We start from the raw sequence: 21,218 nt of genomic DNA, 5'->3' as shown, positions 1-21,218 counted from the left end.
GAAGTGAGTGAGCATTTCCGGTGGCCATCCCCGCGGCGCTGACACCTCCGAAGTGCGGCTGTCCCAGGGTCTTCCTGCCGTCATGAAGGACGTACCTGGCTTTCTGCAGCAGAGCCAGAGCTCCGGGCCCGGCCAGGCCGCCGTGTGGCACCGTCTGGAGGAGCTCTACACGAAGAAGTGAGCGCCCAGCCGAGGGGCCCCGGGCCCCAGTGCTGGGAGAGCGAGGGGGCTGCCGGGGAGGGGCGGGACCTTGTGGACTGAGGGCGCCCAGACCCGTGTGGGGAGAGTGGGGGCAGGCTAGGCCGGGGAGGTGCGCCGAGGAGCCCGGGGCGGCAAGGCTGTGGAGGAAGACGGGGTGACAGCCCCCGAGGACTGAGGAGCAGAGCCATAGGCACAGTGTTGGGACCTAGGGTTCCCTGCCTTCCTGACTCAGGGGCTGGGACTTGGGTTTCTGAACTCCCTTCCCCTGCTCTTAAGAAAAGGGTTCAGGGCTTTGAAGGCTTTCCGCCCTTGATTCCAGTCAAACAAGCAAACACCGTTTCAGGGTCAGGTTGCCATCCGTTCCGAATAACAGATCCTGGTGTCTTGCACTTGCCCCGTATGGTCGACGGCGTCCGTGCCGTTTCTCAGCGGTCTGCAGCGGATAAACCAGAAACAAGTGCACTTTTAGTTTTTTCCCCCTTTTGATTCTGCAAGTGGTTACACTCTGCTTTCAGCCGCTTCTCCCCACTCCCGGTTCCTACTTGCCATTGCACTTCATCTTGGGCTTCGTGCCCCTAAGAAGAGCTCTGGGTTTGAGTTTTATAACGAGATGAGTTTTATGACAAATTCTCTGTTGCTCAGCACTGACCTCTTAAGTGACTAGAATAATTTGCTAGCATTGTTCCACAGGAGAGCACACTTGCTGTGGTAACTTCCCTGTTAAGAACCCTAGCGTTGAGCATAATGCCTTTTACGTAGAAAATGAATACATGTTTGCATGATGTTCAGTGGCCTTCTGCTATTAGCGTTTTTGAGAGAAAATTCTTAGTGTTTGGCAAATAATTGCACTTTGTATTTTTCAAAGCTTTTTTTTTTTCTTTTTTCTTTTTTTTTTTTTTTGTGCATTCTTAAAAATTAGAATTTGGTTTCGAATGTACTGTCGTTTTTCCAAGGGTTTATTGATTTGCCCATTTGCTTTTTTAATTTTTTTAAAGTTTATATATTTAGAGAGAGAGAGAGAGAACACAAGCGGGGGAGGAACAGAGGGAGAAGGAAAGAGAGAGAATCCCAAGCAGGCTCTGCATTGTCAGCACAGAGCCCAATGTGATGCTTGAACTCACGAACCCTGAGATCATGACCTGAGCCGAAATCCAGAGTCGGATGCTTAATCAGCTGAGCCACCCAGGTGCCCTTCAGTTGCCCATTTAATCCTTCATTCATCCCATTTACAGGGGAGGAAACAATTTCACCTAAACTCCTTCCCTGAGATGCTCAACTACTAAGTAGAAGAGCCAGGATTTCAGCTTATATATGTGTGATCCCAAATTCTTGTTTTCAGTCAAAGCTCACAATAACTCTTTGAGGTAATCTAAGATATTCTCCAGGGTGACATCACCATTGAACAGCAGAACCAAGAGAGGAACTCAGGTTTAGTAGCATCTGTGTTAGCTGTCTTCCTGTTACAAATAGAAACCAGTTAATATGTGTTATGTGATAGGACCATCGAGGCTGAAGGTGTCTGTGACTGGATATTGGTTCATAGGTCTTAAGAGCCTTATGTTTTTCAGGTTGTGGCATCAACTGACACTTCAGGTGCTTGATTTTGTGCAGGACCCATGCTTTGCCCAAGGAGATGGCCTCATTAAGGTAAATGATCTGCCATGCTAGGTCAGACTATATAAACTTGCTCAAGGACTTTTAAAAATGATAGGTGGGCTTTGTAGTAATAACACACTATAACTATTCAGCAGTCACTGTACGTCAGGTAGTCTCATAAGGACTTTGTACGTTTACTCGTTTGTTCCTCGTGACAACTTGGGAGATAATCCTACTTACTTGATGTAGAAGCTAACGCTAAGGGATTGAGTAATTTGCCAGATATCACAGCTAACAAGTGGTAGAAGAGGCTTCAAACACAGTCTCGCTTCTTCTGAAATCCCAGCTTAAAATGCCGTCTTATAGCATAGCATGCCTTGTATCTTACTGTGCTTTTGGAAACTTATTCAGAAATAGAAAGTTCAGAATCATTTGGGGGGTAGGGTAGGACGTAGTGGAAGATAACCGCAGGAATCTTGCGGGTGACGATTGATCGCACCTCTTCCTCCACTCCCACTGATTCTGCTTGCTTGCCCAGAGGCTTTCTCTTGGGTAGTGTGGAAGACCGAGCCCCTTTCCTGCTTCACTTGGAGGTGGGGAGGTTTGGGGGGAATCCTCTGTAGTGTAGCACTTTTAGCATTTGACAACAGAAAAAGGAAAGAAAAATATTCTCTGCCCCAGCCTTCCCCACACTCCCTGACAAACCCCCACCAGTTGTTCACTGGTAGTTTCTTCCTCTTGGAATCTCTCGCTGACATCTTTCTCTTTGATGCCTTTCTCTTGGATTCTGAAAGAATCCGAGATTTATGCCTGCATGGAAACCAAAAGGTAGTTCGTGATAACTTGAGTTATTTGCCCTGGATACATTACTTTATATGTGTTTACAGTGAAGCTTACCACCTTCTTACTCCACGACTGGGGATCTAAAGACTTTCCTGTGTTTTATATCTGCCAATTGGACATTTTACTACTCCAAGGAACTTATATTCATCTGTAAACCTAAAGATTTTGCTGGGCATTCTGTCTTCTGGATTATGTGGAAAAAATGATAAATTAGAGCTATCTTACAATTTGTTTCCTAAGGTTCTATATCATAGCAATGGACATGCATGATTATTCCTCTCCAACCTTTGCTTTCTTGTCTTTAAATCACTTTCTACCCGGAGCAAAATATTTCCTCAACCCCATGGTAACGTAACACTTAGGTCAGCAGATTTGAGTTTACTATTTCAGCGGGCAAGTAAACCTTTAAAAATTGTTGGGACCCAGCCCAGCTAACTTTCAGAGAGATAGTATTCATGAATTTGCAGTCACCAGTAGTAATTTTGAGTTTCTTTTATCTTTGGAGGGGTTTGTGGTTTAGGTAATTCCATAAATTAAAATGGGTATCAGAAAAGTTGAAAATACTCTCTTATTGGAGAAGATATCTTTAAAATAGTCCTTTATAATGAAAAAGCCATTTTATTTAGATGGCTCTTTGCTGGGTGCCAGATTTAAATAACTCACTGGCTGCTTCAGGGACATTTCCCACCCACACACACATACCCCCCGCACCAGGTTTTTATTGAGAAATAATTGGCATATTGCTCTTTATTATTAAGGTATACAACGTAATGATTTGGTATATGTTTATGTGGAAAATAACCACAGTAAGTCTACTAAACATCCATCTCACGCTTTTTTTCTTCTTGTGATGACATTTTTTAAGTTTATTTACTTTGAGAGTGAGAGAGCACAAGCGAGGAAGGGGCAGAAAGAGGGAGAGAACCCCACGCAGGCTGCACGCTGTCAGCACACAGCCTGACACGGGGCTCGATTCCACAAACTGTGAGATCAAGACCTAAGCCAAAATCGAGAGTTAGATGCTCAACCTGCTGAGCCACCCAGGCACCCCATGTGATGGCTACTGTTATGATCTGCTTTTCTTAGTAACTTTCAAACGTACAACACAGTGTTGTTAACTATAGTTACAGTACTATAAGTTATATCCCCAGGAATTCTCTTATAACTGGAAGTTTGTACCTTTTGACCACCTTCACACCCATTTCTTGCACCCCCCGACCCCCTGCCTCTGTCAACCACCAATCTGTTCTCTGTATCTATGAGGTCAATTTTTTAATATTCCGCTTAGAAGTGGGTCACACAGTATTTGTCTCTGTCTAATTTATTTCACTAAGCAAAACACCCTCCAGTTTCATTCATGTTGTCACAAATGGCAGGATTTCTTTCTTTTTATGGCTGAATAATATCCCACAGTGTGTGGGCATATACCCACATTTTCTTTCACGGGGACATTTCATCTTTCTGTCTTCATAACCCAGAGGAACTGTGGCCTCTACTTATCCAAGTTGACCTCATCTTGAGGCTCCCTCTTCCCACTTTGCCCACATGGGGTGCTCCGTTTGCCCAGTTACCCAGCCATAGCTCAGAAGTCATTTAGCTCCCCTTCCCTGTGACCAGCAAACTTCTCAGACCCTCTGTCCACCCTAACTGCCGTTGCCCCCTCACTCTCTTCCCTCCCTCCCCCCGCCTTCCCCCAGTCTTGTTATAAAGCAGAAGTGTGATCATGTGTTTCCACTGGTTCAGGTTTGACCTCAGGGCAAGGACAAGCCCCAGTGCCTTCCATTCTGTGTCCATCAGAGTGCTGCTAACACATGCGCAGTGTTTTCTTCAGTGCTTCTACACGTTTGTTCCTGCTGGAATGTTCTCCCAACTGCCTCCTCCCCCGTACCAAATCTGTTCACCTCTAACTGCTCTTCCTTCCCTAAAACTCAGTTATCACCATTTCTGGAATAACTTTTGGAACCTCTCCTTTGGGTTGGTCCACCTGTGTGCTGTTTTTTTCCTTGCTTGTAAACTCAACAATATTGCCAGTTCTTTGTTTACAAGTCTGCTCTCCTCAGCCAGAAATCCTTGAAAGCCTGTCTTTTATTTTACATATTCTGTGTCTGCAGTACCTGGCAAAAGGTCTGAGTAAGTGATCAAGTGTTTGCTGAATGGCTTGTAAATTTGGCAATATAGCCTAAAATCTTCTAAAATCTGAAAGTTAGTGAATCTTTTAAACAGTTTGTTTTGCTTAGAGTACTTTGGAGAAAGAATATAGGAATTGGTCTTTATGAGATCCTTATAGGTCAGGTATCTAATTCCAAAAAAAAAAAAAGCACAGCTGTCTTCAGTAATCCATTCGTGATTAATAAGCCCAAATATGGGTCTCCTATCAACTCGCAAACATTTCTGCAACGCCTGCTATATGGTGGGCATTTTGGTTGTTTGATTTTGCAGAATGAAAGACATCCTGTAATTACTCTGCATGTTTTGGTTCCACAGCTTTATGAAAACTTCATCAGTGAATTTGAACACAGGTAAAATACCTTTGTCAGTTTTTGACTTTGAACATGGAAACGTTGATACTACTGACACTCAAAAACCGGTGGTTTTTATTTCAGGGTGAATCCTTTGTCCCTGGTAGAAATCATTCTTCATGTAGTTAGACAGATGACTGGTGAGTCTGACTTTATTTCATAAAGGAGCAGATCCAAGTGGTAATTCAAATTATTTTGAAATGTAAGTTAATTGAACTTCTACATTTTGATAGAAAATACCAGATTCTAAGTTAGGTTTTTATTATATTTATGGTCTAACCCTAAAGGTTATCCTACCTAAGTGTCCTCACTGGTAGGAACCGGTCTCTAAAGACACTGTGATGGTGGTTCTTCTCACGTTGTTCTGCCTTTTCTAGATCCCAACGTGGCTCTTACTTTTCTGGAAAAGACTCGTGAAAAGGTAAATGTGAAGCCTGGGCCAAGACTTTTAGAATACGTGTGACTTACAGCTTGTGTCTGTGGTCGCTGTGCACACCTTTTAGAGACTACTGTGTCTCTGATCATGTCAGTTAAGCCAGTACGCAGATGGCCGTGCTTTGTTAGTCTCCTGCCCACACTTCTCAGGTTCTTTTGTTTCTGACGTCTTCAGGTGAAAAGCAGTGATGAGGCAGTGATCCTGTGTAAAACCGCAATCGGAGCTCTGAAATTAAACATCGGGGACCTACAGGTTACAAAGGTAAGGTTGCCATAAGAGATTCCCTTGGGTTTAAAAAGTTGTTTAGAAGGGCACCAGGGTGGCTCAGTCGGTTGAGCGTCCGACTTGGGCTCAGGTCTCATGGTTCGTGAGTCTGAGCCCCACATCGGGCTGTCTGCTAAAAGCACGGAGCCTGCTTTGGATCCTCTGTCTCCCTCTCTTTCTGTCCCTGCTGTGCGCACCTTCTCTCAAAAATTAATAAACATTTAAAATAAATAAATAAAAAGTTGTTTGGAGCTATAGGAGAAAAATCCTTTTTTTCCATTTTAACTGTTAAAGTAACTTTAAATTCTAGAAAAGTTGCAAAAATAGCACAAAGAACTTTCCTATACCCCTCCCTCACACTCCCATTGTGGACATTTCACTTCTTTGCCCTATTACTCTGTGTGTGTAGTTTTTGTTTTTCGAAACTATTGAGGGTAACTTGCTGGTACGAGGCCTGTTCCCCTTGAAAGAGCACTGTCCTGGGTGAGCACAGCCGTCAGCAGGACGCATCCAGACAGCCTCAGACTGTCCACGGCACTATAGGTTCTCACTATCCGGGTGTCGGCCCACTTACCATGACAGGTCATACCGTACGCTGCTCCTCCACCCTCTCTGCCTCCTCATCTTTGTTAAGTTTCCCGTCTCTTTTTTATTTTAATTTTAGTGCAATTTGGGAGACAGATGTGGATAGGAGTGGCAGTAAGACCAACTTATGTGGTCAGTCCTCTTTGTTGAACCAGAGACTACATGTGTTTATTTTGGTCTTGGTTTGGGGTTTTTTGGTAACCATAATATTAAAGAAAATATCAGGGTAAGTGTTAATGTTCTCATTGCCCTAAAATAATACTACTTATTGTTTCTTTTTTTTTTTTTTTTTTTTCAATGTTTATTTATTACTGAGAGACAGAGAGTGAGCAGGGGAGGGGCAGAGAGAGAGGGAGACACAGAATCTGAAGCAGGTTCCAGGCTCTGAGCTGTCAGCACAGAGCCCGATGCGGGGCTCGAACCCACGAGCCGCAAGATTGTGACCTGAGCCGAAGTCGGAGGCTTAACCGACTGAGCCACCCAGGTGTCCCTGTATTTACTGTTTCTTATTCCTGCCCAGTCCTAGCCTGCATTCATACTTACTACATTTTGCTTTGAAATATTTAAGGCATGTTGAAATCCATAAAGTACTATAAAGAATGCTGTCTTGGGCATGCACGTGCCCTGCCCAGCCAGGGAGTGAAGCAACCTGGGAATGGAGCTGCTGGGCCCCCGTGCACGCTCCTGCACCAGCAGTGCTCCCGCACACGTGCTTGGTGTTCCTCGTACTTGTGTGCTCCCTGATGCTCACTAGATGGGGATGTGCAGGTCTAAGTGATGTGTAGTATTGTTTTCAGTTGGTGGCTCAGTGTGAGGTTTGAGTCATCGTGTTGGTGCCTGGGACCAATTCGTTTTTACTGTTTGGTATCTCACTGTGTAACTGTCTCATAGCCTGCATATCCAGTCTCCTTCCTATGGAAGGGATTCAAGCTTCTCTTTTCTACTGCGAATAGTGATGTTAATTATCAGCATTTCTATGCCTGGTTCCTTGTGTACATGGGCAGAATCTCACCGGGACATATGCCTGGAGGTGAGGCTACAGGTATAAGGTGTATACCCTCCACTTTTACTAGATGTTGCCAAACTTTTCTCCAAGATAGCTCGCACTCCCCTGGCACCGTACGAGCACTTGCAGAGCTCCGTATCTTTGACACTTGGTATTTTCAGACCACTTAATTCTTGGAGATCTGAGGGAGGTGAAATGCCGTCTCGTTGGGGGTTTAATTTGCATTTCTTGATTGCTGGTAGTTTATTGACCACTCCATTCATGTCTCCACTTCTGTAAATTGCCATTAACATCTTTTCTTTTGCTCATTTTTTCTGTGTTGCTTGCCACTTGTTGTTTCGTAAGAGTTCTTTATATAGCTTTGGTCATATGCCCTCGTGGGTTTCGCGTGCAGTAAATATCTTTTCCCAGTCTGTAGCTTGTCTTTGTTCTTTTTTCTGTGTTTTAGGTGAACTGAGGTTTTCCATTTTAATGTACTCAAATCTATCGATCTTTGTGGCTTATGCTTTTCATCTCGTCATACATTTCTTTAAAAATGTCTTGGGGCGCCTGGGTGGCGCAGTCGGTTAAGCGTCCGACTTCAGCCAGGTCACGATCTCGCGGTCCGTGAGTTCGAGCCCCGCATCAGGCTCTGGGCTGATGGCTCAGAGCCTGGAGCCTGTTTCCGATTCTGTGTCTCCCTCTCTCTGCTCCTCCCCCGTTCATGCTCTGTCTCTCTCTGTCCCAAAAATAAATAAAAAAATGTGAAAAAAAAAAAATTTAAAAATGTCTTAAGTTACAAAGAAAGGTGATCTTGTTTCCTGCACGTAGGAGACAATTGAAGACGTTGAAGAGATGCTCAACAACCTCCCTGGCGTGACATCAGTTCACAGTCGTTTCTACGATCTCTCTAGTAAATACTATCAAACAATCGGAAACCACGCATCCTACTACAAAGATGCTCTGCGGTTTCTAGGCTGTGTCGACATCAAGGATCTTCCAGGTAACATGGGGCCGTTAGAGTCCGTGTCGTGGGAGCTCACTCTCGGGGCGTGGTAGCAGGCCTCAGAAATTCCTCCAGTGTATCTATCCCTTGTTGAGGAAAGCCCACATGGTGATAGGCTGGAAAGAGCCATGAGAGCGTTAGTTGTTACAGGCGTCTGCCTTCAGCGTTGAGTTGAGATGAGCCTGCACCCTATAGCCCTTCACCGTCCCTTCCCCAGTCTTCCCGGCTCTCTGAGTCAGAGGCCTTGGTGAGAGGCGCAGCAATGCAAGTCCCTCGACCCCTACAGCACGAAGGGCGCGCCACCACCCTGTACCTGAGAGTCGTGTTCCAAGAACCGCACAAGACCCAGGGGAATAACTTACTTACGAAAATCACTTGAAGAGCAAAATGAACAATGAGTTTTGGGGAAAGTGCAAGGAGTATGTGTTTAAAGAAGAAATTTGAGCCTCTTGGGTGTTTCTCACAGTACACCATTGAAGCTGTGGAGACCAGCGACGCCTAAAGATGTTAGTGCAGTTTTTAGATGCAGTTCCTGCAGCTCAAGAAAAATATATTGAAAAGCACAGCTAATGTGGTCAAGAGAATAGGGAGTCGTTGTATGGGAAAGGAAGATTGTAGTCTGAAAAGAGGCTGAATGAGGGGACTTTAAGATAAATGAGAGGTATCACTTCCATAGGAAACAAGAGGTACAAGGAACCTGCTACTCCAAGAAGTAGATGAGCTGAAAATGTAAATCGATTCACTTATTTAGGTAGAAATAAGTGAATGAATGTCTTTCCCACAAAACCTGTGTATGCGGTTCCAGGTATAACTTGAGTTGATATGGTACTTTAAAAGAGACGACTAACGTTAAGGCTTTGTGATATAACCATTTCAGGGAATGGTTTCTTTACTTTTTTATGAGAGTTTTAAAGCCAAGCAGGACTGATTCTTGTAACTGGGGTGTCACTGGAGATGTGTTGTTGCCGTAGTGTCTGAGCAGCAGGAGAGAGCTTTCACGCTGGGACTAGCAGGACTTCTTGGCGAGGGAGTTTTTAACTTTGGAGAACTCGTAAGTGGACCCTGGTCACAGATTTCTTAACAAGGGGGAGACTGATTTCTTTGCCAGCTAACTGTCTCGTCCTCACAGCTCATGCACCCCGTGCTGGAATCACTGAGGAACACCGACCGCCAGTGGCTGATTGACACCCTTTATGCCTTTAACAGTGGCAACGTAGAGAGATTCCAGACCCTGAAGACCTCCTGGGGCCAGCAGGTCAGCCATGGGAAGGACGGCTGAGCACTCCTACATGCTCCTGGCTCTCCTTCCTTGCGTCTGTTTATTTAACAGATGTTGACTTGCACCTTCTACACGCCAGCCGCTGGGGAGACAGGAGACTAAGACGAGCCAGTCTTGCTCTCATAGAGCAGATGGTTAAGTGGCTAGTTAGAGTAGTAACTCAGCTACTCTGATAGAATAGGGGAGTGTCATCTGGGCGAAAGGGCTATCACAGAGGACTGCCCCAAAGAAGCCACGCTCTGCGTCTGACCTTAGGTGTGAGTGGAATTTAGCCAAGGGAAGAATATGAGAAGAGTATATTCAGCAGAGGAAAAGGAAGCTTTTAGCATGTTGCTGAATTGCAGTAGGGTATGTGAGGCTCGAGTGAATGATGAGAGTCGGGAAGAGCCCAGGGTGAGGTAAGGCAGGACGGTCTGCGCAGGGCAGAAGCAGTTGATGGGAGGAAGGGGTCAGTGCAGGGGATGGCGGGGCAGTCAATGCAGAGGAAAAGAGGTAGCAGGGGAGAGGGCGCCGGGCAAGGAGTGGAGCCTCTGGGAGGTGTGAATTAGGAGAGGTGTTTAACAAGGACCTGAGCTTTAATAGTAAGTTTATTCTTTTTCAAATGAAACTGTAAGAAGCAAAATTACTAAAATGTTCATAGTGATAGGGATCATGGTTGTATTACTGTTTCGTACTTTTCTAAAGATTCAGTTCTCTCAAAGTTCAAAATAAACTTGTAGAATTCACACATAACAGAGCCAAGTAGATACAAACGGACTGTGAAGAGGCAGAAAGCAAGTCCAGTCGATCCTAACTGTAGTCTGTATTTTGATCTCTGAAAGAAAAAATTGTGCCGCTTGGAAAGAAAGATGGCTAGCCGTAGAAAGTTAAGAAAACTACAGCCGTGTGCCTGCGGCACCTGTCTAGGCAGCAAGAACCCATCTGGGGCGAGTGGGCTCTTTCTGAAGAGCCTGACCTGTCCAGTTCCCTGCTGGCTCTGCCTGTGTTGGGGCGTGAGTTCCTAAATGTTTGAATCCGGTAACCCCTTCTCCTTTCTTGTCTCTGTGCTCAGCAGTGACCTGTGACCTACCTGTAGGGTGACTACAGGTCACGCAGAGGGCATGGTTCTCATGATAAGGCCGGTTTTCATTATAAATTGATAACCTGCTCTTTCAGTTCAGAACAAGCCCCTGGAGCGTAAGGAGTGTGTTCCTCAGAGGCTCCCCTTACACAGAGCTGACGGAGCAGGCAGTACACTTGGACCTGCTCAGGCACAGGACGGGTCCTTCCCTGCCTTTCTTTGTGCCAAGTCACCTGGTGTCTGTAAACCAGGTGCCCCCTGGTGTCTGTAAACCTCGTAAATGCCTTGTGTGGGAGCATGACATTTCCGGGGTGCACCTTCTAATGGTTTCCTAAGAAAAGTGAGCCTCCGTGATCTTCAGCGTAAGGTGTTTGGACCTGCAAAGATTCTTTGTGTTCGCTCTGTTGTAGAATTTCAAAGCCCAGGTTGGGTAACTGATGCTTTCTACTTTACAGCCTGACTTGGCAGCCAATGAAGCCCAGCTTCTGAGGAAAATTCAGCTGTTGTGCCTCATGGAGGTAAGCAGGCACCCAGGAACCGCTCGCTGTGTGAACGACTGCCGTAAGCGAAGTGTGGAAAGCGTGTTCTTAATGAGATACACGACTAACGTAAAGGAAGAGTTTAGTGTGTGGTTCACTAATAAGATCTAGGTTTTCAGAGCAAGTATTGACAAAAACGTTCCTATCAGTCAGTTCTCTGACAATTTCTATTTGGAAAAGTAGTTAACAAGCAAAATTTTTTTTTCAGATGACTTTCACACGACCTGCCAATCACAGACAACTCACTTTTGAAGAAATTGCCAAAAGTGCTAAAATCACCGTGAACGAGGTACAGGTTGTTGGACTCTGGATGGTCCGGTGGTACAGCTGCTACCTGGACGGGTCAGGGCTCCTGTGAGCACAGCTCCCTCGTCTCCAGACCACAAAAGACAGTGTCTTGTTCCCCCATATTTCAGGGCCGGCTGGTGTGTACTTGCAGGCCTCGGGGTGTCTTACAGGAGCCCCTCTCTGCACAGGTGGAGTTGCTGGTGATGAAGGCGCTCTCAGTGGGGCTGGTGAAAGGCAGTATCGATGAAGTGGATAAGCGGGTTCACATGACCTGGGTGCAGCCCCGCGTGTTGGATTTGCAACAGGTAATGTGGCTGGAATACATAGTTCCCCTTTGTGGGTGTTTTGGATTGTGTCTGTGCTGTCTTAGTTTCGCTTGGATGGCAGCCATTTAGGAAGAAAGCGGTATTGACAAAGGGATTTCAGAGAATATCTTACTGCTGTAGGGACTGAGGGTTTTTCAAAGAACCTAATTTAGTGCAAGCCTGGGGTTTGAACCCTGCACTTAAAAGCTTATCATAATAACAGGGCTGGTTGTGCTGATGCTGCCTTTTAATCTTCAAATTGGTGCTCTGATCAAATGCGTTCCTAGTTCTGTGGTTTGAGCTCAGATCCATGTTGTTCGTATTTGCTTTAAATTTAATCCTGTGGATTTCCTCTATTCTTGCCTGTTTTCTTTCATGCAAGTTTTTTTTAATGTCCTGGTGATAAGAATTGACTGGGATAATCCCGTCTCACGTAGCCCACTCCCCCAGCTCCGATGCCCTGTTTATTAGTGCTGCCCTAAAGAATTGGCTGGAAACGTACAGCTGCCCCGTCAGGTGCTGTGATTCCCAAGTGCCCTAACACCGTGTGGTCCTGCTTTGCCTCAGATCGCGGGCATGAAGGACCGCCTGGAGTTCTGGTGCACCGACGTCAGGAGCATGGAGATGCTGGTGGAGCACCAGGCCCACGACATCCTCACCTAGCGCCCCCACCTGGCCCGTGTGTGGCAGCTGAGGCCATCTGCGTTTAATGGGGGTGGGGGTGGGGTTGTGTTTGTGGAACGGGAACTGTTCTTCCTGCCGTGAGAACAGGACTGTCACCGATGGGGTGCGTGGCCACAGATAGAAGCCTCCTTCGTGGAGGTCTCCTGTAGCCCGCCGTGGGGAGGGGTCGCCAGTCTCTGGTGACCAGGCAGGCGCGAGCGTGCACGTGCCCCGAGGAGCGAGAAGGCGCCACCCTGAGTGCGTGGGGACACCACTCAGAAGTTCGTCTCCATCCCATCCACCTGTGTGAATATCTCTGGTGTCGTTTGAGAATGTTCCTGTAATAAACGCACTTGTTTTGTCCTTTTTGTGGTTCTCTTTTCCTCGGTCTTAGCTTTGATGTCAAGCCTGGGCCTGGAGAGATTAAAACGCAGGAGATGGGAGATAGGGCTCGGTGGGGAGTGGGCCTCGGCCCCCCACTCCTGCCCTGGGCAAGGGGCGTCTCTGCACACACAGGGCACAGGGCAGAGCCAGGTGCAGAGGGCCGTGGGCCCCGTGGCCAAGAGAGCAAGCCCTGTCTGCTGTGGCTCAGACATGGTGTTCAGCCGATGCCCACCCAGCCAGCCCTCAGCCCCGTGCTGAGTGTGCGGGGGGCGGGGGTGCTCGTACACAAAGAAGAACCACCAGTGACCGCTAGGTGAAGGGAAGGGTTTAATGCGATCTTTCATCCTGTGCCTGGAGCTGGAACCACAGAGCCTTCATGCTGCCGAGCTTCTCTTGTAGCTCTCCAGGTGGTGTAAGACCCAGCCTGCAGGAATCAGGAAGCTGAGGAACATCACCGAGAGCCCGATGGCTTGCTCCTGGGTGAGGGAAGCACGGGTGAGTGCACTGGGCCGTTCCCAGGGTCGTTCCCGGGTCGTCGAGGAAGGCTGTTACCTGCCCCTCTGTGCCCGGGTCCTAACCAGAGCAGCAGGTCCAGAGTTACAGGCATCCTGCCCCGCCCCCTCTGCTCTGGTGGGACCCTTGGCCCAGCCCCAGACTTCCTGTGCATCAGATGGAAAAAGCCTGCGGGGTGCCAGCAGTGACCACTGTAGTCATCAGTTTGGACAGCTGCTGCGGAGACCAGACTAGCAGCCCTGGGCTCCAGTCTCTGTGGAGCGGGACCTCTCCTCTTAGCCCCCTTCCCCCCCACCAAGAGCCTTCCTGGCCAGGCCGTGTGTCCCTCGACCTTGAACTCCTTCTGACCTGGCGTGACAAGCACCCTCCCTTCCAGTTACCAGGAGACAAGAGCATGTCCGGTGCTGTGCAGGATGGAAGGGGTTCGGGTTGTGTAAACAACTGCAGGGCCCTTTTCCCTAAATGGTGGTCCTGCTCAGAAGCCTGGATGGAGGAGAGGGGACCCCTTGTGCTCTGTGTGCAGGTGTGGCCACGCACACCTGGAGCCAGGTTCTGGAGAACCAGCCCTATGTCCCCTTCACTTGGTTTCCTCCGGAAGGAGAGCCTGGGCCCAGTCATCGCTCCCTGTTCCTAAAACAGAGTCAGGTGCCGGGCTGGACTCTTCCTCTTGGCTTCACCTCCCAGCAGCCTCAGCGACGCTAGCCCAGAGCTGGGCCCTTAGGCTACACCCACGGTCTGACCTTGGGCAGGTGACCTTCTAGACCTTGGTTTATTGACGCTGAAAACAGGTCGTTGTCTGCTCTCCCGCAGCCCCAGGGTGACTGGGGTGCATGTTTCCCCTGTGTGCTTCCTGACCCTCCAAGGCAGCCCACTCTTCCCCTTCAGTAGTGGTGAAGCCGGAGTAGACACTGAGCGCCCTTCAAGCTCAGCAGTTAGCACCCCTCATTTGACAGGAGGCGAGTCGGCGCCTGAGAACAAACCCTCCCCTAACCAACTCCGCTGACTGCTTTGGGAGCCTGGCCTTCAGGTAGTGACCGCAAGGACCCTTCCTGGAGTGGGGACACTGTCCCAGACACGGACTGAGTTCTAGCACCAGGATCACCTCCAGAAGCTGCACCCCTGAGAGGACATTCCCCCTCTCCTTTACCAACCTGGCCTTCTATGCCCTGCCCCCAAACCTATCTCATCTTCACAACAGCGCAGGACTGCCCACTCCACCTGCTCGGGTCAGCCCCCCTGCTGCCCTGGAGGTTCTTACCATGGGAGAAGTGGGTGTTCTGGCTGGCTTGGCGGAGACGTGTGCCTTGGGAAGCACCCAGCCGCTCCGGGGGGCCGGCAGCAGCCTGCTGGCAGAGGCTAACCTCAGCATGGCCGTTGAGCCGAGCTCCTCGTGAGTCCAGCAAAGTTCTGCACGTCTGCTTGGCGTGTCCTCTGCTCACTTGGGTGTTGGGGCTTTTTATAGCTCCGGGGGAGGGGGCAGGGAGCACTGCAGCTGTCCCCTCCCGTCGTGGTGCTTTGGCAGAAAGCACGCCCGCTCAGAAGTGGGGAGAGCCAGCGCGCAGACCGGCAGCTGCCAGCACTGCCCCTGCCGTGGCCCCCGAGGTCTTCGGGCCCTGTGTAGCGCAGGCAGACATCACCTGGAGAAGGCCTTCATTCCTCTGAGAAAGGCGCTCAGAGAAGCAGGGCCAGGGAAGTCAGGGAATTTGGGAGCGCAAGAATGGAAAAGTGACATCATTTCAGAGTGAGCCTTAAATATCTGGGGTGTCCGCTGGCAGGACGGTGCATAGAGCTATTTTTAAGTTCTCTTAACTTGGGAGTTCCCGGCAGAGCTGCCCAGCCTCCTCGTCCGTGACCGACGCAGCCCCGCTCCACCTGCGCGCGGCACTGGTGGGTCAGAGCAGCCTGGCTGCTGATGTCAATGGCGTTGTCACTAATGCTGACAGCTTTGTTCCGAGACTAGACAGTCACCATTGCACCATCATTGCACTAGTCATGGCACACGGTAGATCAGCAGATACTTTGTGCACGCCAGTTCGGGGACGGGGAGGTGGCGTGGGGGCGGGGGGTGGGCAACACTCAGGCCCTTGCCTCCTGGCCCACATGCAGATAAAGGCTCCCAGGGCCAAATGTCCTGGGTCCGCGCCGCCCACCAACCCTGGGGTAGTGGGCCTGTAACCCACCCACAAGCCCTGTGTGAGCTCAGAGCCTCCCTGCCTCTCTTCCCTTCTACAGAGAATGGGTCACTCGTTTCTTCCCACAGCAAACATCTCCTGGCAAATCTGTGCTACTGAGAGATTGTTTCACACCTTCTCTCTGTACAAACCCTCCCCCCTCACCGGAGACCCTGCTGCTGATCCCGAGAGAACAGAAGTGACCAGATACGACCCGCTGCTCAACCCCACTTCCCGTCGCCCAGGAGTGCCGTGGCCCTGAGCCCCAGGGGGTCACATGCCAAGGTCAAGTCCCCAGCGGCCTCTCCAGCCCTTCTCTCCTAGGTTGCTGGATGCTGAGCCTCTGCTCTTCCTTCCACCTTGTCCGGATCTTGCGTGACCCCTGACAGCCCCAGGACTCTCGCTGTCTCTCCACCCACCTTCACGCCTCATCTGGCCTTGTACCCCGGCGGCTTATCAGTCACGATATTTAGGATGTACCGATGCCAACCCTTACCCCCTCTTTGGTGGGGTTCCTGAGGCTCTGCAGTGAGTCCCCCACCCTGTCCCTTCCCAGCTGCTCAGCCCAAATGTCTGAGCACCACCCTTGTTTCCCTCGGGTGCTCACGCTCCGCACCAGGTCACCAACATCACCACACCCCACCCTCCCCCTGTACAACCTTGAATGTGTCCTCTGAGACTGTCCCACACAGTGGCCAGGACAGCCCTTCAGGAACAACCAGGACCTGCCACTGCCACTGCTCAGCGCCCCCGCCCCCCAGAGACTCCACCCACTTCCTTCTCATGGCCTCCAAGGCCTAAAGGGTCTGACCACTGCCTGCCTGGTCCCAGCCACACCTCACTCCCACCCACACTGGTGCCTCAGCCTCATGTTTCCAAATTAGTCAGGCCCTGTTCAAACGACCTCTCCTCAGACACATCTTATTGGTTGGTGGTCTCCTTATGTAGCTGGAGTACAAGCCCGATAAGGGCAAGGACTTGGTTGGGCTCATCACGGAACTGTTGGGGCCTGGCAGATTTTCAGTCAATGTTGGAAGGATAGGTTGGGGTGTGGAAAGGAGGGATGGGAGCGGGGCCTGGATGCATGGGGTCGGGAGGACAGGTGTAGTTCTCATGTCACGGCCGGCATCGGCTTGGATTGAGAGGGGAAACTGCAGGGCTTTACTCTGCTGTCAGCAGGACCTTGATTACTGTGGACGGCAGTAAAAGTCACAGCCCAGACCTGATCAGTGTGGGCACAGGCCAGTCGCCGAGAAGCAGCAGGCCATCTGACCACATTGGTCCCTCAGCCCCCAGACTCAGCTGTGGTCACCGTCCTCACCAGGTATGACGACACCCCAATCCGTTTGTCTCCTAACGGTGGGTTGATGATCTGAATACATCGCATGAGGATCCTAGTTTCGCTTTTGTCCTTCCCTGGAGACCACCCTCGTTCCAACTGTGGGGCTCTTTTCTGGGCGCCCCACCCCACCTCCCACTGTCTCCCTGTGCCTTGGTTTCCAGTGAGGAGCCAAGTCCCTGGAGGCTGGAGGCGGGCGTGTGTCCTGAATGTTATCTGCAGCAGCGCTGGGTCCCGATGTCAGCCTTAGGCTGTGGGGGGCTCTGCCCCTCCTCTAGAGTAATCCCTTCCACCTAAACCTTTAATTATAGGTCCAGTCGGGAATAAGGCTGCGGGTCAGATGATCAATCATCCAGCCTACGGTGTTTCTTTTTTCACAGAAAAGACCTGCTGTCCCCAACCATCCAGGCGTGGTTGTAAGGAAGGCCTTCTCCGTCCTTCCCAGCTCAGGAGGCAGGGGTGTAAGGGCGGGGGGGGGGGGGGGGCGTGTGCTACTGTGCTGCAGGATGGCAGCCCAGCACCGGATGAGAAAGGCCCTGGTGAGGGCTGGGACAGGGGAGCTGGGGCTGCCCTCCAAGGGAGAGAGATGTCCTCAAACTTTTATGCCACACCAGCTTTCGCCTTCAGCTCCTTTCCATCCATACCCTCCATGCCTAACCTTCCCAGCCTTCCCGAGCACAAACCTGCCTCCCTCGCTTCTGTGTTCACGCAGCGTCCGGGGATTCCACCACCTGTAGTGGTGGGCTTCAGGCCTCAACCTTACTGGGTTTTTAGTCCCAAGAACCACCTGTTCAAAACAAACCCTGCACAAATCCCTGCCGTCCCGACCCCACACAGATGCTACCAGAGGTGGGGAGCCTGGCATGGCCTCTACCTTCATTGCTCTGTGGCCACAGTGCTTCTGCAGAGCACTGCCCTGTGTTCTGGGCTGCCTTCTTCCACCTGGAAGGAAATGAGACAACCCATGGAGAAGGGCGTGGTGGCCAAGTGGGGGGTCGTATTGAGCAACAAAGTAAAAGGCTCTGAGGGCTGGAGGGTTGGATGAATCCCCTGTAACAGCAGGAGAAACCATGGCTTGAAGAGGGAGCAGGCCCAGGGTTCAGGACAAGCCAGGCCTGTCCCTGGCCTGTCCTGGACAGAAGTCGCATCAGGAAGAGCTCCCGAAGGCAACACAGAAGTACCCCTGTCTCCCGAATCCTCAGCCTCGTGTCCTGCATCCAGCCACATCCAGCATGTACCTATCTCTGCCCTCCACCTGTCCCTGCTGCCCTGGGGACACCCGTGCACACCCTCCCTCTCAAAGCTGCCAGGCCACCTGCAAGGTCTGGGGTAGACACTGTGGGCATATGGCACCACCCTGTGTCCATACTCGGAACCACAGCAGCTGCTGGAGAAACCAGAGAGGCACTGACAGCGAGACAAGGGTTCTTAGCCTCAGGGACCCAGAAGAAAATGCACATGCACGCAAACATTTGCATATTGTTTTTCTTGCATTGGAAATCTATTTCATCACATAAAACAGTGGTTCTCAAAGGAAGGTCCCTGGACCAGCAGCATCAGCATCACCTGGGAACTTGTTAGAAATTCTAGGGGCACCTGGGTGGCTCAGTTGGTTGAGCGTCCGACTTCGGCTCAGGTCATGATCTCACGATTCATGGGTTCAGGCCCCCTGTCAGGCTCTGTGCTGACAGCTCAGAGCCTGGAGCCCGCTTCCGATTCGGTGTCCCCCCTCTCTCTCTGCCTCTCCCCCACTTGCTCTCTCTCTCTCTGTGTCTCTTTCAAAAATAAACATTAAAAAAAAAATTCTGTGATGGTCCCAGTGGCCTGTTACAATAATCTTCCCAGGAAATTCTGATGCACAGACAAGTTTGAGAACCATTTTATGTTATATAAAAACTGGACGCTTCATGCTATTCATTCGAAACTAAATGTACACCCCGCCGCCTGAGAGGGCTCAGTGGGGTAAGCGTCCGACTTCAGCTCAGGCCATGATCTCACAGTCCGTGAGTTCCAGCCCCGCGTCGGGCTCTGTGCTGACAGCTCAGGGCCTGGAGCCTGCTTCAGATTCTGTGTCTCCCTCTGTCTCTGCCCCTCCCCTGCTCGTGCTCTGTCTCTCAAAAATAAATAAACATTAAAGATTTTTTTAAATAAATCTCACCCAGGCTGCAAAACTCAGCCCTTTCCTTTTATCTACAAAAACACACTTCCACTAAGTAAGAAGAGCACGATTTGCTGAAAACTTGTAGTTCAGGGGTGGAGAGTCTTGCGGGGGGCGGGGGGGGCAGCTGCCTCTTCCTACATCCCACTCTTGCACTCACTCCCCGGAAGCTCAGCTCTCAGACCCACCCAATGCGGGATACACCCACAGAGACACTGGTGCTCAGCAGTCAGCAGCTCACACCCCCACAGTCCTTGGTGTGAGCGCTCATTTTATGTGTCAGCTCAAGTGGGCCATGACGCCCAGATACCTGGTCCAACATTATTCTGGATGTCCCCGTGAAGGTGATTTTTGGGCGAGATTAACATTTAAATGGGTGGACTTTACGTAAAGCAGATTACTCTCCGCGGTGTGGGTGGGCCTCATCCAATCAACTTAAGGCCGTAACAACAAAAACTGAGCTTCCCAAGCGAGAAGGAACTGCCAGCAGATGGCCTTTGGACTCAAACTGCCAGCCCACCCTGCACCGTTTGGACTTACCAAGTCTGCACAATCACAGGAGCCAATTTCTTAAAGTAAATCCTCCCCACCCCATCTCTCCCCCTACACACACACAAACCCTGTTGGTCCTGATTCTCAGGTAGAACCCTGACTAACACAGTCAGCAAAAGTGTGCCAGAAGAGAAGCCCTTTAGGTGTTTTGTCCTTTCACCTTTGGCAGTGAAAATAAAACTTTATTACACTTTCTTTTCTCTAATGCACACCATACTAAGTGATGCCTAATGCAGCCCAGACACATCATTGATGATAACAGCAGGAACATTTCACACCATCGTTACCTGACATGTAAGTTTCTCTTGCCGTGTAACGAATAGTCACCAACCTGGCAGCTCAGGACAGGGCGCTCACTGTCTCCGTGTTTGCGGGGCCAGCTGTCCAGGTGTGGGTTGCTGGTCCTTCGCGCAGGTCTCACCAGCTGACGTCAATGGGTCACAGGGCCACGATTCCCGTCTGAGGCTCAGGGTCCTCCGCCGGGGTCACTGCTTGTTGGCAGGATCCAGATCCTTGCGGGGGTAGGGCTGAGGTCCTGACTGCTGGCCGGCTGCCGGCCGGAGACTGTCCTCACCGCCTAGAGGCCTCCCCTCAGATCCTTGCCACATGACTCCCTCTGTAAGTACTTCACAACATCCTGTTTGCTACTTCAAGGTCAGCAAGAGAATCTCTCATTTCAAAATTTTCTGGCATTTTATTTTTTTTTTTTTAATATTTATTTACTTTTGAGAAAGAGAGAACAAGTGGATGAGAGGCAGAGAGAGAGAGAGAGAGAGAGATTGAGTCCCAAGCAGGCTCCACACTGTCAGCACAGAGCCCAAGTGGGGCTCAAACTCAAGAACCGTGAGATCATGACCTGGGCCGAAATCAAGAGTCAGATGCTTACCTGGCTGAGCCACCCAGGAACCCCTCAAATTGTTCTGGCATTTTATTTTATTTTTTTTTAATTTTTTTTTTTTTAACGTTTATTTATTTTTGAGACAGAGAGAGACAGAGCATGAACAGGGGAGGGTCAGAGAGAGGGAGACACAGAATCTGAAACAGGCTCCAGGCTCTGAGCTGTCAGCACAGAGCCCGACGCGGGGCTCGAACTCACGGACTGCGAGATCATGACCTGAGCCAAAGTCAGCCGCTTAACTGACTGAGCCACCCAGGCGCCCCTGTTCTGGCAGTTTAAAAGTAATTTTTTAAGAACAGTTTTAGATTTACAGAAAAATTCTGAAGATAGTACAGAGTTCCCATATAACCCACATCCAAGTCCCCCTATTATTAACATCTTACATGATGGTTACTTTTATGTCTCAACTTGAATGAGCAGTACAGTGACCAGACATTCAATCAAAGGTTTTTCCAAATGTGTCTCTGAGGGTGTTTCTAGATGAGATTGACATGTGAATCAGTGGACTGAATGAAGCTAACTCTTCCCAGTGTGGGTGGGCCTCATCCAATCAGTTGAAGCCTTGTTTTGCTGTTTGTGCGGATTTGTTTGTTTTGTTTTATTTTTTGAGAGACAGAGAGAGAGAGCGCGAGCA

At 49.8% G+C, this 21,218-nt stretch overlaps 1 protein-coding gene and 1 long non-coding RNA gene across 3 annotated transcripts; one reads left to right on the top strand and one right to left on the bottom strand.

Annotated features, from left to right (window-relative positions):
• The first annotated feature begins 8 nt into the window (after positions 1-8).
• Positions 9-12,932, top strand: PSMD13 (proteasome 26S subunit, non-ATPase 13). Of its 2 annotated transcripts, none has more exons than XM_045486531.1 (13): positions 9-177; positions 1,770-1,848; positions 5,125-5,159; positions 5,244-5,299; positions 5,537-5,580; positions 5,770-5,856; positions 8,261-8,432; positions 9,407-9,486; positions 9,565-9,690; positions 11,230-11,292; positions 11,522-11,602; positions 11,790-11,906; positions 12,474-12,932. In XM_045486531.1, the coding sequence occupies exons 1-13, from the start codon at positions 83-85 to the stop codon at positions 12,567-12,569; spliced, it is 1,131 nt and encodes a 376-aa protein (XP_045342487.1). In that variant the 5' UTR covers positions 9-82; the 3' UTR covers positions 12,570-12,932. The 2 variants fall into 2 exon arrangements, with proteins under 2 accessions (XP_045342487.1, XP_045342486.1); XM_045486530.1 differs by having other exon boundaries at positions 5,080-5,159.
• A 335-nt stretch (positions 12,933-13,267) lies between these two features.
• Positions 13,268-18,579, bottom strand: LOC123602181. The gene is made up of 2 exons (XR_006714410.1): positions 14,725-18,579; positions 13,268-13,429 (listed from the first exon to the last, which is right to left on the bottom strand). It is a non-coding gene; the product is annotated as an uncharacterized LOC123602181 (long non-coding RNA).
• Positions 18,580-21,218: the final 2,639 nt, after the last annotated feature.

Source organism: Leopardus geoffroyi, chromosome D1 (genome assembly GCF_018350155.1).
Source record: "Leopardus geoffroyi isolate Oge1 chromosome D1, O.geoffroyi_Oge1_pat1.0, whole genome shotgun sequence".
Lineage (NCBI taxonomy): Eukaryota > Metazoa > Chordata > Mammalia > Carnivora > Felidae > Leopardus > Leopardus geoffroyi.
This window is presented reverse-complemented; position numbering and strand designations above follow the sequence as displayed.